This window comes from Lepidochelys olivacea (assembly GCF_965140295.1).
Source record: "Lepidochelys olivacea isolate rLepOli2 genome assembly, chromosome: 7".
Classification (NCBI taxonomy): domain Eukaryota; kingdom Metazoa; phylum Chordata; order Testudines; family Cheloniidae; genus Lepidochelys; species Lepidochelys olivacea.
The window spans coordinates 110,636,513-110,651,970 of record NC_140417.1 but is presented as its reverse complement, the minus strand read 5'-3'; the positions used below and the strand labels follow the sequence as shown (position 1 = coordinate 110,651,970).

The 15,458-nt window shown below is 40.1% G+C and overlaps 1 protein-coding gene across 1 annotated transcript in view; it reads right to left on the bottom strand.

The window, feature by feature from the left end:
- Positions 1-13,376, bottom strand: part of RAB11FIP2 (RAB11 family interacting protein 2) — a 43,769-nt gene extending 30,393 nt beyond the window's left edge. The window contains exon 1 of the mRNA XM_084635275.1: positions 12,349-13,376. Coding sequence (XP_084491401.1) covers positions 12,349-12,701 — 353 coding nt within the window. The 5' untranslated portion in view covers positions 12,702-13,376. The remainder of the gene's footprint in view (positions 1-12,348) is intronic.
- Between the last annotated feature and the right edge of the window lie 2,082 nt (positions 13,377-15,458).

Sequence of the window (15,458 nt, the reverse complement as noted above, 5' to 3'; positions counted from 1 at the left end):
CTGGAAAAAACACATGCATATGTATTCCCACAACAGTAGATTAGCATAACGTTACGAAGTTAAAACAGGAGAGTAGGAAGTGACACTTACTATCAACACAGATAAGAAAATGATTATGCACACAGTACTATCAAATACTCAAAGTAAATAGGCTGAAAGAGAAGAGAAAACTAGTTCAATATCCTTTAAACAAGTGATGGCTTAAGTAAATAAAAAGGTTTCAGATCCAGAAATATGAATTCTGAGTTGAGAATGTCCTTCAAAAGGTGACCTGTCAACGAAAAAATAAAAAGGGAGAAGAAGGGACATTGTCTTTTTTTTGCTTCTTCATGATGTATAAAGAAGGTCCAAAAAGTTTTATACATTGCCAGTATCAAGTCTTGTCTTCCTTATTTTTACTAAGTATACATTTGAAGGCCCAGATAAGAGGATTGAGAATTTTTTCATCCCTTCACAAAAGGGGTAGGAGAATTATATTTCTAATAAGGATACTCTTCCTTCTAATTGTTAGGCATTTAATTTGCATATACGTTAAACAAAAAGCAAACAAAGAAGTGTAAACAGTGAAGAAAAATATTTCTCTTTTCAGTTAAGCCAACTGCACCCTCTTTGGTATCAGTAATGCCACAAACCTAACTAGTTCGTCCGACTCTTTAACGGAAAAACAAGGTAGACAAAACCTAAAGTTCTAATGTAAACAGAAAACACATACACACACATATACCAGTCCTTTGTACATCATAAAGTAGTAAAAGAAGAAGTGAAAAAAACAACTCCCCAAAGCCCTTTGAAAGGTCACCGTTAAAAGAAAGCTTGCTCAGACTCCATATGTTCTACTGTCTGTATTTAAACAAAAACATGAACAAAGAAACAAAAAAAAAATCCACACACATAGAACATAAGGGTTGTATATGGTATATCACTGGACTTAAATTGTACATTATTAATTAAAGCAGATCCAGCTTCTCAGACAAGCAAAAGCTGAGGCAGTGAAAGCTCCCTCTTCTACACCATTTACTGGACAGGCCAAAATTTCACATGCGATTGTGGGTCTGGTTGTTGTTGGAGCACTCTGGAAGGGGAGAAGTAAATTCTGGCAAGAAAGACCAGGAAACAAAAAATTATACAAACTTTAAGTCAGTTTTTCCAAATTTAAGAAGTCCAACCTCAGCAGTGATTAAGCATTCCCCCCCCCCCCCCAATAAATCTCAGACAGGAATATTGTATCTTTGACAATATTCTTGCAAGGATATTCCTGAATTTGCATGTGTTTTCATTTAGGGATCAGAACATTACTGTAATTTTAGACTGACATCTGATGTTTATTATCTTGTTTTGTAACAAATGTCAAAACACACATTTAAGGTTTAAAAACAGAAATGTTGGTATATCTGTGTGTGGATCTTTTACTGTTTAATGTAAGCCAACTACTGAAATCATTATCACAAGTTAACTAATGCATGCATCCGAAGAAGTGTGTTTTAGCCCAGAAAAGCTTATGACCAAATAAATTTGTTAGTCTCTAAGATGCAACAAGTACTCTTTGGGTTTTTTGCTAATACAGACTAACATGGCTACCACTCTGAAAGTTAACTGATATGTGTCACTATCGGTATCACCTGTTGTTGGCTCACATACAGCAAACTATTTTGACATTCATAAAAGCCTGAAGGAGTTTCATTATAGAATGTTTACAACTTGCATGTTGCCTTCAGAGTATGCGCAACTTGCATTCAAAGACTTTAAAGATCTGCATACTAAAAAACTAGTTCAGTTGCGAAAATGAAACAAACAAAACAAAAAGTCCCTTGGAAAATAATAAAAGGACATACGGTACTTGATCCTGCACCCACTGAAGTCAACAGCAAGGGTCGCATTGATCCACTGGTACAAGACTAGGCCAATGGAGCCTGATCCTGAACTATTTACTCACGCAAAATTCTCAATGATTTCAGTGGAGTTTTGCTAGCATGAGGACGATAGGCTCAGACCTTTCTTCTTCTTGGTACAAAAACACACATTTGATTTTTATGGTGAATACAAGGTTATTTTGGTGACTTTGGAGACTGTATCTTACATTTTAGTTATAATGAAATTTCCATGAGAGAAAAAGACTCAATTTCTGAATTTTTATTCTGAGTCAAATATGTGATTTTTTTTAATACTGATAAGAATAAACCTTAGTAATAACAAATCTTGTGAAGAGTTCATTGTGAACAATCAATTCTGAAAGAAAGTGAATATCTCTTATTAGAATCTGTTTTTAAAGTACAAGGTTGTGTGCAGCAAACAGAGAAACAATGTACATAATAGGAAAAGGATTTGGAAAATAAAATTACATTTTCAGATAGCAGCATATTGGGCCTGAATTATTAAATTCCATTATACTGTTGCCAATTTTTATATTGTAGTGTATTATAAAAGGTTATAAAACTTGCTATTTTGGTTTTGCTTACAGTACTTTTAACCACAATAAATGTTGCAGTTGACAGGATGCCATGAGCTTAGAAAGCCTGCATAAACTAGGAAAATGGCCAGTAATATGCATGAACAGGGACTTTTATTTAATAACCAAGTATTACTTCTATTCTTACAGTCTTATATAAAACAGACTTCATACCAAGGCTCAACTTCAAGGGAAGTCCTACTGCCTTCTGCTTCAGATTCAAAATTCTTGCCCTCACCTTCAAAGATTCTGAAGACGATACCTTTGCTTATATCCTCTTATTTTTTCCTTACTCCTCCTTCCCTCTCTGAGTGTGCCTCCCATCAAAACAATTTTTGTTTCCTTTTCTCATACATTTCTGAGAGTCCTTATCATGGGCTTTTGCTCCTCCCACACAAGCTTTTGGTTATCTTGATTTTGTCGGTGGTATTTATTATTTGTAGTGCTCTACTACACTCCAGCAGCCTTCTCAAAACATAAAGACTAGGAGACAGAAAGGTTCAAGACAAACTAGGAAAAAATCTTATTACCTAGCAGCCCAAGACAACCAACAATCCAGTCTGAACAAGCATGGTTATTTACTAACCACTAAAGAAATTACTTAAGAATCCTGTAATTAATAAGGAACCAACATCCACTATTCTGGCAATCTTCTTAATGACCCTCTCGATGCTACATATATAAACACCACAATACCAGGAGCACAGATCCTTTACCTTGGCAGTAGTACACTGGGAGGGTAAGGAGGTAACTAGTACATACTAATTAAGGCCAAATTTTCACATATACAAAAAGTCAAATGAGACAGCAATTCAAAACGTTCACTCAGTGTAGCAAGAGAGCTTTAAGCCCACTTCTGTTTTCCTGGATTTCGAAAGCTGCTATTTTCTCTCTCCTCATTTTCTTCTGATTCTGTTGGTTTCTCCAACTTACTTTTTTCATATTTGATACTGTTAAACTTACACACTTTACACCCTGCTTCCAATAAATCTTTTGTGACCAATACTTAGTTTCTCTTCCAGTCATGGCGGTAGGTCGTATTACGGTCACTGTGATTCCTCTGTCTTCTCTCTCTCTCTCTTCTACCAATTGCCACAGAACTTTCCAATTCCAACATTTAATCCTGTCTCCTGTTAAAGGAGAATCGCTTAAAACATTCTGCTCATTATCTGAATAATAATATGGGTGCGGCAAAAATCTATGTACATTCTGTTACAAACCATAAAGTCTGTTACATATAGTCTCATACAACTCCCTGTGAAGACAATGGGAGACTTTCTATTCACTTCAGTGGGAGATGGATTGGGCCATAGAATCATAGAAGACTGTGGTTGGAAGAGACCTCAGGAGGTCATCTAGTCCAACCTCCTGCTCAAAGCAGGACCAACCCCAACTAAATCATCCCAGCCAGGGCTCTGTCAAGCCGGGTCTTAAAAACCTCTAAGGATGGAGATTCCACCACGTCCCTAGATAACCCATTCCAGTGCTTCCCCACCCTCCTAGGGAAATAGTGTTTCCTAATATCCAACCTAAACGTCCCCCACTGCAACTTGAGACCCTGCTGACGAGCATATTCAACCTGTGGCTCAGAATGAAAGCTGTCCCCCACCTCTGTTTCTTGCCACTGCCAAACATGCGAAGCAATGAAGTGATTTCCCCATTGAGTCCACTACTTCCCAAAGTTCTTCCTCTTTTCCCTCTCTGCCAATGAAGTATCTACTGTTTTCAGTTAATTTTAAATTTAGGTAAAGATTTTAAAAATAGGAATCTAAGGTCAGTTACCTAAATCAGGATTTAGATTTCTAAATTAGTTGGCTGATTTTTGAAAGTACCGAGCACCCACATAGTGTGACCACTATTTCTATGGTTTCAGTCCTTTGATTCCACACAGTGGCCTAGTGATTAAAAAGAAGAAAAGAAAAAGAAAAAAGGGCTCAGCTAGACCAGCAGTTCTCAAAGCCTGTCCACCACTTGTTCAGGGAAAGCCCCTGGCGGGCCGGGCCGGTTTGTTTACCTGCCACATCCGCAGGTTCGGCCAATCGCAGCTCCCTCTGGCCGCGGTTCACCGCTCCAGGCCAATGGGGGCTGTGGGAAGGGCGGCCAGCACATCCCTTGGCGTGCGCCTGAACAAGCGGGCGGACCAGCTTTGAGAACCACTGAGCTAGACCACTTACCAAAGAGGAAAAAGGAGAGTGCCCTACACCAGCAGTTGCCTCTAAAATTACTTATAAATACCATCAAAATCCAAAACAAATGAGAGAGCACATGCAAGTTCAACAAATCTTTTAAGCACTAGACCATCTGCCTTTCAAGATAAATTGCTCCTAGTGGTAATCCTCACCGTCTTGTAATACTAGAGTGGTAGAAAGTGGGTTTTCTTGAGTGAACGTAATGAAAGCAAACCCATGCACACGCACATACACACCCGTCCCAAAGCAAAACCCATTTTTGGACTGAATGCAGATACGAGTGAATACCCCAAGTGTTTCCAGTCCCATCAGTCCCTTGCTTATAAGGGAACCATTTACAAATCAAAGTGTTTCCAAATCTTGTGCATGAGGATAAAGCACATTGGCATTATCCATCAGGTATTAGAATTTTTGCTTATATTTGAAATAAATGTTTACTGTCTCAATTCTAACTTCATCTTAGACAGGCACTGGAAGGGACATTTTAATTTATATTAAAGTGAAGGCGAAACTAAAACATAACACCCAGTGAATCAGACATGCAAAAATCAAGGAAGTAAAAACAACACTCCCTACGATAATACTCCAAGAGAGAACAAGCAGAACACAAAGAATGTCTTAGATAATCACAGCTGCAACAGTATTTCATTTTAAGTTACTTGAGAGAATGACACCATAGCTTGAAAACTGGGATAACCACATTTTCTTGCAAGAAAACCAAATTTGAAATCTTCGGTGCTCATGGGGAAATGATCAGCCAGGATTTCAAGTATTCCAAGGACTGACTCGGCATTGGGAATAACTAATTTTTCCATTTAGATTAGTCCCTTCAAGATTAGGGTTTAAGTACCCTGAACATTTCCTCACACAACTTGACTAGTGTGATAATCCATAACTATCTGATCTGTGAGTAGAAAGAGGACTTCAGTGTCCACAGGTATAAATTCAACATTTTTCACTATCACTAAATTTAATTAGAAAAAATGTAGAAGGCTGTTTTCCTGGTAAGATGATCAGACACTGTATCAACAATATAGGTTGCATCAAATCAAAAGTTGATAAATGGTAAAATTAAGGAAGGAAACAGAACAAAGACTGTACTGGTTAGGGAGGGAAATGATGGGGGAAATTGATTCATTATTTATTAAAATAAAATCTAAGATATCATTGAAAAAGATATAAACCAGGAAAATATAAACATTATTTTCTGGAAACTAACTTAAGATGTGATGCAGAGTTTAAAAAAAAAAGTATACAACAGCAATATCATGTCACCACAAAATAAATGGAAGTAGGTGTACTAGGATATCTTACTATGGGCTTGTCTATATACGAACTGGAATCAAAGTAACTAAATTGGCTTTAATTCACACCGTTACTTATTTCAGCAAAGACTATGCATGGACACTCTTATTTTGGAACCAAAGTAATTAAAGGTGTGAATTTAAATAGTTAGTTATTTCAGATTCAATTTGTGTGTAGACAAACCTCCAATGTGTGACTGAAATTGAAGCCTGAATGAAGTTCAGTCCAGATGAGTGTGTGACAAGTAATGAGTTAAAGGTTAGACAATCTATAGATATGGCCGGAATTATATCTGCCTCCCTCATTCAGAGTGCATGCTCCCACTTGTTACTGAAGTTTTCATTCAGGGAGTATTATTGGATCTTCAGTTACTGTGAAACGATCACACAGCAATCTGGGAAAGGAGCTTTCCTCTTTATCTGATCAGAATATTATGACTGTTTCTTTCAGAGGTGGACCTTGTTACTACCAACTATGCCTTTGTAACCTAAATATTGATATACTATAACGTGTTACAACTAAAATCAACTTGAACACCGAGTCTAGCACAGAACGCTTTACTTATTACTTGTCATTGACTCATTTTATAAAAATATAGAAAAAGCACCAATCCACAAAAAGCTCTGGGCTCCTTGCCATCATAATATATTAAGTTGGTGACACCAGTGCACTGTGATCTGCACTCGTAGTCCATTTCCAAAACAACATTGTGCACTCCACCCAGAAGACACCTAATTCAAGAGATTCCTCCCTCCCATGGCATGCTTCCATAGCAACAGTCAGAGATGTTCAAGGTGCAGCCCCCTCAATGAAAAAGAGAGGGCAATGCCAGCAAGACAGTAACCATAACTAGCCATAACTTTTGGAGAATCATTGGTTTAAAATAGCCTGAATCTGTCAATAAGACATTCAGCAAAATCATTTAAACAGGCTTTTGAGGATACATGAACACAATAAAGGACAGGTGTTTGTGATGAGGGGATGTATTGATTGGAATTATTTAAGTTTTGGTTATTTTCGGAGGTAAAGGAGGTTGGGATGAGCAGAACATGCTGGCAACTATCTTACATGATGGCAAAGGTCTCTGGAGCCTAGGCTGGCTCCTTTTTGTGTATTAAATAAATAGCCAAGAGAAAAACCACATACTTTTCACTTTTGTCAATAGTACCTACAAATAATTTTTCGAGGTTAGGTCACAAAATGGAGATTAAAAAAATCCTCTGCAACAAATTTCAACATGTAAGAAAAAGTATAACGAAGAAAAGCTCAAGTTGTAATACTTCAGACAAGTGTTGCATCTCAAAGCAGATCATTTCACCAGGAAAAGTGGTAAAGGAATTGATAATAAATGGTTAGAAGACAACAAGAATGAAGAGGATGCAAATGAGATGAGTGACACCAGAAGTAAAAGTTAATGGAAAACCATTGTTGTATAGCTCTATGAACTTAAGGTATAGCACATGACAATAAGAGTTAAACAGAGAAATGTAAACAACTACAATTAAATAATTTGCTACAACATTTTTAAAGAGTCAGTTATTGGAGATTATTGTTTTCATGCTGGTTCAGGAATTTATAGTCTTTTATTTTATCATGTTATGCTTGTCAGGAGGCCAGAGGACTGTGGGCAGAAATGACCAATAGATAAGTAGATGTATGTACATATGCTTTAACACACACACACAGAAACACACACACCCAGATATTAAATACAGAATGCAGTGGCAACAGGGATGTATTTACTTTGCAGTAACAGACAAAAAAGCTGCAATGAAAAACTTGGTTTATATAATGGAAATATAGGCATAATTAGAGCCCTGCGCAGATACAAAAATGTGGATCTGCATCCAATCCGCATCTGCCAGGATCAACCCATGCTCCACTAGCCATCTTTTACCTGTATCCGCACCCACATCCGCAAGCCGTCTCACAAGGGCTAGCGACAAGGGGTGGGGGAAAGGGAGCAAGGTCTTGCAGGCAAGAGGCAGCGCGAGGGTGGGGACTGGGGGTAAGGGGCAGCATGGGTGCGAGGTCTTGAGGATAAGGGACAATGTGGAGTGGGGGCTGGGAGGAAGGGGCATCACATCGTGTGCTGTTCCCACAGGCAACGGTACACGGCAGCAGCAAAGCATGTTGCATTCCAGTGGGGTGGAGGGTGCGGTCCCGGGGTCCTGCCAGCTCCAATCCCCATGGCCGGGGGCAGGCCCTGCTGCCCAGGAGAAGGCGGGCCAGGCCTGGGAGCGTAGCCAGTGCTGCTGGGCCAGACCATAGTGTGGAGGCTGGTACTGCCCAAGGGACCTGAGCTGCTGGACAGGAAGCGGCATGGCAAGTGGGTGCTGGACACTCCTGACTCCAACCTGCTGCCCAGCCCCAGCCTGCTGGTCCCGAGCACGCTGCGCCACCCCCTGGACTACCTGAGCTGGAAGCCAGGGGCCAGGTGCCGCTGGTGACTAGAGCCCTGTGCGGTTGTGTGCCGCTGGTGACTAGACCCCTGTGTGGTTGTACCTGCATCCGATCCACTATCCGCAACAATGGTCCACGGATATGAAGCAGATATCCATGGATTTGCAGGGCTCCAGGCATAATTACCATACTTGCTAAAACAGTTTCTTTTATGAGGATATAACACAGAAATCTTAAAGAGACGTTTAAAGGGCTATTCTAGAGATATCCTTTAAACAAATCTGACTATTTCCCAAGATCTTGGAACACTAAAAACACAGCATATTCAGCCTGGCTACCAGAGTGGATCAATACTCTAGTTTTTCATCTCTAGAAATTTGCATTCAAATTTATCACATGAAATGAGTCTGATGACCCAGAGTAGTTCCAAATGGACAGAAAAGCAAACTACAAGACCACCACAGCATAACTGGCACTTTCTCACCAAGACAAAGAAAGAATTGGAACTGGGGTGTTACATGTTCATTGGCTGAAGTATCAAGGAGAAGTTTGGAAAGTGACTGCCTGAGTCACAACTGGATTTAGCCATTCCAACAACTTTCATTTTTATGAATGTGAAAAATCATCAATTGGTAAAAGAAAGAGTAAAGATATTGCATAATGGCATGTAAAGATATTTTTTACCATCAAGTTATAATAAACATTGTGTTTTATTTTCTTAAATCTTGTGCCAGAAACAACAAACATTAGAATACAAGATGTGTAAGTCCTCTCACCATGCCTCTGTTTGAAAACTTTATTGTTCAAAATATATATATATATTTTTTTTAAATCACATTTTCTCTAAGGTACAACAAGTAGCAAATAAAAAATCTAAATGAAAAGGTCTATTTTTTCCTGTCATGTGTTCTTGAAGCTGCAATGAACTTGTAAATATACTAACAAACAAAACTGTACGTCATACACCCTGCAGTGTTCCTAGGAATGCAAAATCAGCTGGTAGCCTTCACTTCTCATACCTATTTCTATAAAGCACTGAGGAATTGCTGACAAGGTTCAGCATTGTGCAGAATATTAAATATCTTTTTTGTAATACTCTAGTGACTCTTGAGTCTGTCTCTTACAATGCCATATGCACAGCTGCATTGGAAAGAGGAAGCTATTAAATATATTAAAAGGTAGAAATATTACCAGTAAAGACACAATCAAATAACTGGATCTCATTTATCCCCAAACAAAGCAAAAAATGTTAACACTACACTAACATAAAAAAATCACTCTCGATGTAATAATACCACAAGCCTGTTCAACATACCTGAAAGCAGAATCAGAGTTTAATAAACTAAATTAGTGCTTTTGAAACAATCAAAATAGCATTGAGGCATCAGACTTATTTGTGGTCAAGAACAACAGGCCTGACCCTGAGATGTGTTAAGCATCCTCAACCTTCACTGACTCAACCAGTTAATGCTCATGTCGGAGAACACTGTATTTATTCTAACTGCCAATGTGAGGTTAATAGGATGTTACACCCCCCAAAAAATCTTTAATAATAATAAAAAAGCCAGAATTTAAAAGAATGCTTAAGATTATTTCACTTTGTTAGAGAGCCTGCCTTGGTGTACGTATACCTGAAGGTTTGTTCTCCTCTCAACAAACATGCCTAGATCTCCAGTTAACAGTAATCGGAAATAATGCTGACATGTATGCATTCAGATACTTATGTAGAGACAGTAAAATTTGCAAAACCACCTGAATGTATTAGTAGCCTAAGCCAAATTTTCAAAAGAGACTTAGGGCCAGATGGTTCAAGCTATGTAGGCACCTAAAAATGAAGAAACGTGCCTAGTACGTACTTTTGACAATCTCAGCAGGTGCGTGTCCGCATCTTTAGCCACATAAATATCTTTAAAAATCTGACCCTAAGTCACTTTTGAAAATAGTTCATGGTTGCTTTTGAAAATTTACTCTTTGGCCCCAATCTTGAAAAGTGTAGTTTGTAGGGCACAGCTGCAGCTTTGTGGAGCCCCACTGGCTTCAAAAGGGCTCTGCAACAGTGCACCAATCTCTCACATTTTACATTATGCAGGATAGGGGCATCTTCTCAAACTTGAAAATAAAAGCTATAAAGATACAGAATATATGTAAACTTGTGCTACCCATAAATACACAAAAAAAGAAGTATCTTGAATGTTCATTCAGTTATCACAGGGATCTTATTATTTCAGCGCATACAATCCTGGAAATCAAGTCAATTGCATTTTCCAGGAATAATTTTGCAATACTACAGTTCAACTGTTACTTTCAGTTAGATTATAAAAGAGACGTGAAAGTACTGTGCAAAAAAGTTGCACTGCCCCAAATGGAAGGAGGGATTTTTCACAATAATTCCGGATTGCTTTATATGCATCTCATTTTACCTTTTCCACTTTATGAACATGTATATTCACTTTGATTTACTTAAATCAAGTTTTTATATTTACTGTTGTCTTGTTTTACTTTGTCTTTCATTTCGTCTTTTTGTTTTCAATGGGACTAATCACATCCTTAAAGGTACGCAAGTGATTAAGTGTTTGCAGCACAGGGTTTAATCATCACTTCCAATTATAGAACACTTAATAACACTTAAGAACTAATTTTGAAGAAACAGTGAAACGTGTTTGAATCAAACTGAAATAGAAATTAGCACACCATTAAGGTTATAAGCATTAGCATCTATTTCAGCGGAACAGTTGCAATTCTTTTGGCCTGCCTTTAAAAAGAGAATAAATTTAAAAAACTAACCTATGCTATGATTCTGCAACTGACAGTCTGAGCGGACATCTACACACATGTAGAGTTAATTGCAGAACTGGAACTTTAGATGGTTAAAATGCAAACAGCAAGTCCAATTTACACACCTAACTTATGGCTTGTCAGTTTTTGAACTAATTTATCTATATTGGTTTGAGACTGGTACAGTTAAAGTTTATGACCTCTAGCATGGATATAGTCATACCAGTACAAAGGTACTTACACCAGTACAACTTATTCCCATATATTCAGAAAAATAAGCCACACTGTACCAATATAATTGGGTCCACACTAAGGGTTGTACCAATTTAACTACTTCAGTTAAAAAAAAAAAAACCACCTACACCCTAATAAAAAAAGTTAGATTGGTACAAAAAGGGGGGTGTTTACCAGGCCTTAGGATACTCAGTCTTTAAATACATAGTGCATTTACTGTGCAAAATGACATTTATTAACCTAACTTTTATATTATTTCCTTTGAGTTCTAGTTGCAGAATTTGTTGGTTAATTAGAGTTTTATTTGGGTGCTGCTGAAGGCTACTGCAATAGAAGATACTTCTAGGAACTGGACTAACATGAATACACCAACTCCAGTTTGTCGCTAAGGCCCAAACCCTACCATACAAGTTTCTCTGCATGGGCCTGCAGTGCAGAACAGTTTGCAGGATCAATGCCTAAAATTCTAATCAGAATCAGAAAAGTACAGTACAGCTGTGGTAAACCTTAATTTAGTCAAAGTTCATTCAACACTAAATAATAAATGTGGAAAATTTAGAGTCGCTTAGTTTTGCAGAATATGAAGACTGAACACTAGATTAGACAGGTTGATGCTAGACATATGCTTGAATTTAAGGACTTCCTCAGTCAGAAATATAGTCCAAACTGCATGCCACAAGTTGAAAATGGTTGTACAACTGAGTAGTATGAAAAAAAATTAAAAATAAAAAGTAAGAAGATGTTAAAAATTAATATATTTAAAAATTGTAGACAATTTTATTATCTATGGTCCCACTCTGTCAAGGTGGTCACAAGAAGTCCTACTGACTTCAATGAGGACATGCCCTTGAAGAGCTCATTGTAGGACAGAGGCTTATGATACATCGGGTAACAAAATATAATCTTAGATACCTGTTAATTTTACTTTAGCTATAAGGCTTCTGATCTGCAAGTACATACCTCAAAAACACAACTATAATACAAAACATGACTTACTCTGTTTTTCTTCGTTGCTTGTCCTCAAATATATCATTTAGATTTATTGCCACCTGTCCCAAAAACTTATCCAGCCCCACCAGCGACCTGTGCATGACAATCAGGTAGAGGATGTATTTCTCTGGATTCCCCTGCATCAATAATCCAGGGAGCTCAAATGAGGCCTCTTCTTTCCAGACTGGCTCTAGGGTCTTCTCAGCTACTGAGGTGGAGTATTTTTCCTTGCCCAGTTGTATAATAGTGTAGGTATCGTTGGTGCCATTTTTGCCTTTTGGCTTCAGATCTTTGGCTTGAAGAACTGTAACCTGCACGTGGGTTGGGAACCACTTCTGGGCTTGCTCTGCCAACATCATCCTTGAAGGGTTCAGTAGTAGTAGCAACAAAATAAAGTCTGTAAATCTCCTAATTACTGCGTAAGTGCACTTAAAATGGGGATAGGGATGAAAGCCTCAGTGTTTTTTTCTCTAAATACTTCTTTGGTAGTTTTGTTTTTTTGAAGGAGAGAGAGAGACTAACCATTGCTTAGATATTCCCTCCAAAGAAGTAACACCTTTAGCTCTATTACTAATTTTTGAAACAAAATTCTCTATTATGTTTTTCTTCCACCGCAATTAATCAATCCACTCTTCTTTACTCAGCTTCTCCCCTCACACCATAAAAAACAACAACAACAAAACCAACTCCCATATCCTTTCATGATAATCCTGAACTTTTAACAATTTCCCATTCCCTGCAGGGCAGCCTAATGGGGCATGGCAGGTCCCTCCTTTGCAAAGGGAAGGGGGCAGAGGGTGAAGGACTGGGGGTTTCAAGGGCTGTAACCAACTCTAGCCTGCAGCTCCTCTCACCCACAAACTCCCCCTAGTGATAAATACACCCTGGTCCCCCCGGAAACCATATCCTCGCAGGAGCCCCAACCTACCCTCCCGCATAGATCATCCCTGCGTCTGGAGTTTGGGGTCCCCTTCAGCAGCGCTCCACCACCATGCCCCACTTGGTACTGGGAAGCCCTGGGGTCCCCCACGCCGTTCCCCCCACCCCCCGACGTGGGAAGCCTGGGGTCCCCCCCTCAGCTCTGGGAAGCCCTAGGGCCCTCTCCCGCCCCGGGTCTGGGGCGCCCTGGGGGCCGCTCACTCCGCCCCTCCCGCCCCCGGCCTGTGAGGCTCTGCCTCTGCCCGCGCTCTCGCCGGCCTCCCGCTGGCCCCTTACAGCCTCGGCGCCTCAGGCCCCAGCCCTCCCGCGGCGGAGGGGGGACGGGGGGCGGCTCCTGGAGCGCGGCGATCCCGGGCTGGGCTCCCCGGCGGCTGACGGACGAGCGTGGCCGGCGGCTGGCGGCGCGCTCGCGCCCCGCACTGACGCCGCCCAGCTGCCCGCCCGCCCGCACAGGCTGCGCCGCGCTCGGCCTGCTGCCGCCGCAGCTTCCGCCTTGGCGCTGCGGCGGCTGCCTCCTCGGCGGTCAGAGGACAGGGGGCAGGGTTCAGTCCCCTCCCTGCCGGCCCCCGGGCCCTGGCAGGCCTCTGCCAACCCCACCCTGCCTCCTGGGCTAGCTTCAGGGAGCCGGTCCCACTCCCGCCCTACAGTGGGGAAAGAGGGGACCCCCTAATCCTGGGGGACTCCCGAACAGTAGTAGGGAGGCAGGGTCCCCTATTTCTGGGCAGGGGGATTCACCCTACCAGCGGGGGCAGAGGGAGAATAGAGGGGACCCTCTTCTGTGGGAGGGGGGAACCTTTGCATTAGGAGGAGAGACGAAAGCCCCCCTAATTTTGGGGTGGGGGAAGGAAAGAAGGAATTCCTAATGTTTTTAGAGGCAGAAGGGCCCATGGCGGGGCTGGAGAAAGGAAGAGGGGAGACCTTGAATTCCTCCTTTCTTAAAGCAGGGCAGGAAGAGATCCCTGCTACTATCTTGGGTGGGAATGCACAGTTCTGTGGAGGAGATTAATCCCCAGGCTATGATTAATTTTACAGCAGTGTTTGAGAAAAGAAAACGGGGGGGACCTGATAAAAGTCTTCTGATATATGAAGGGCTTTTATGAAAGAGAAGAATGATCAATTGTTCTCCAGGCCTGCTGAAGCCAGGACAAGAAATAATGGGCTTAATCTGCAACTAGGGAAATTTAGGTTAGATATTAGGAAAAAAACATTTTCACTTACAAGTGTAGGTAAGCTCTAGAAGAGGCTTCCAAGGGAGGTTGTAGAATTTTTGTCATTGGAGGTTTTTAAGAACAGATTGGACAAACACTTTCCAGGAATAGTGTAGGTTTAGTTGGTCGTGTCTTGGTGCAGAGAGCGAGACTTGGTGGCTTCTCAAGGTCCCTTCCAGTCCTACCTGGCCTTTCTATGATTCTATGAAAAAACTCTTGCAACTGAAAGGCGATATTGTTGCACATTTAAATAAGACATTTAAAATATCACTTTCTTGACATATAGATCATTCAGATTGTCCCAGCTTTTTGAAACTACCAAATATTTCATCACTTCTGCATTAAAGATTAGTGTCCACACTTGCGGAACAAATCTAGATGTACAACTAGTCGAAGCCTGTCACTCATATCTGCTACTCTAAAAGAAGTTTTAAAAATTCCCAGTCTTGAGATTCAAGATTTTGTAAAGTCTGTTTCAAGAAACTTATTTGTTTTCAAGTCACCCCACTTTGACAACACCTAAAGAGCAAAAGTAATTTTAAAGTGTTTGGGGATACAGTTGAACACCAGAATTACGAACTGACCAGTCAATCACACATCTCATTTGGAACCAGAAGTATGCAATCAGGCAGCAGCAGAAACAGAAAAAAGAAATAAAAAACAAATACAGTACAGTTCTGGGTTAAATGTAATCTAAAAAATAAAGAGAATGTTTATAAAATAAAGAAAGGTAAGGAAAGTGTTTCTGTGTTTGTTTTGTTTAAATTAAGATGGTTAAAACCAATATTTTTCTTCCACATAGTAAAGTTTCAAAGCTGTATTAAGTCAATGTTCACTTATAAACTTTTGAAAGAATAACCATAATGTTTTGTTCAGAGTTACAAACATTTCAGAGTTATGAACAACCGCCATTCCTGAGGTGTTCTTAACTCTGAGGTTCTACTGTATATAGCTTGAATGGTGTTACCC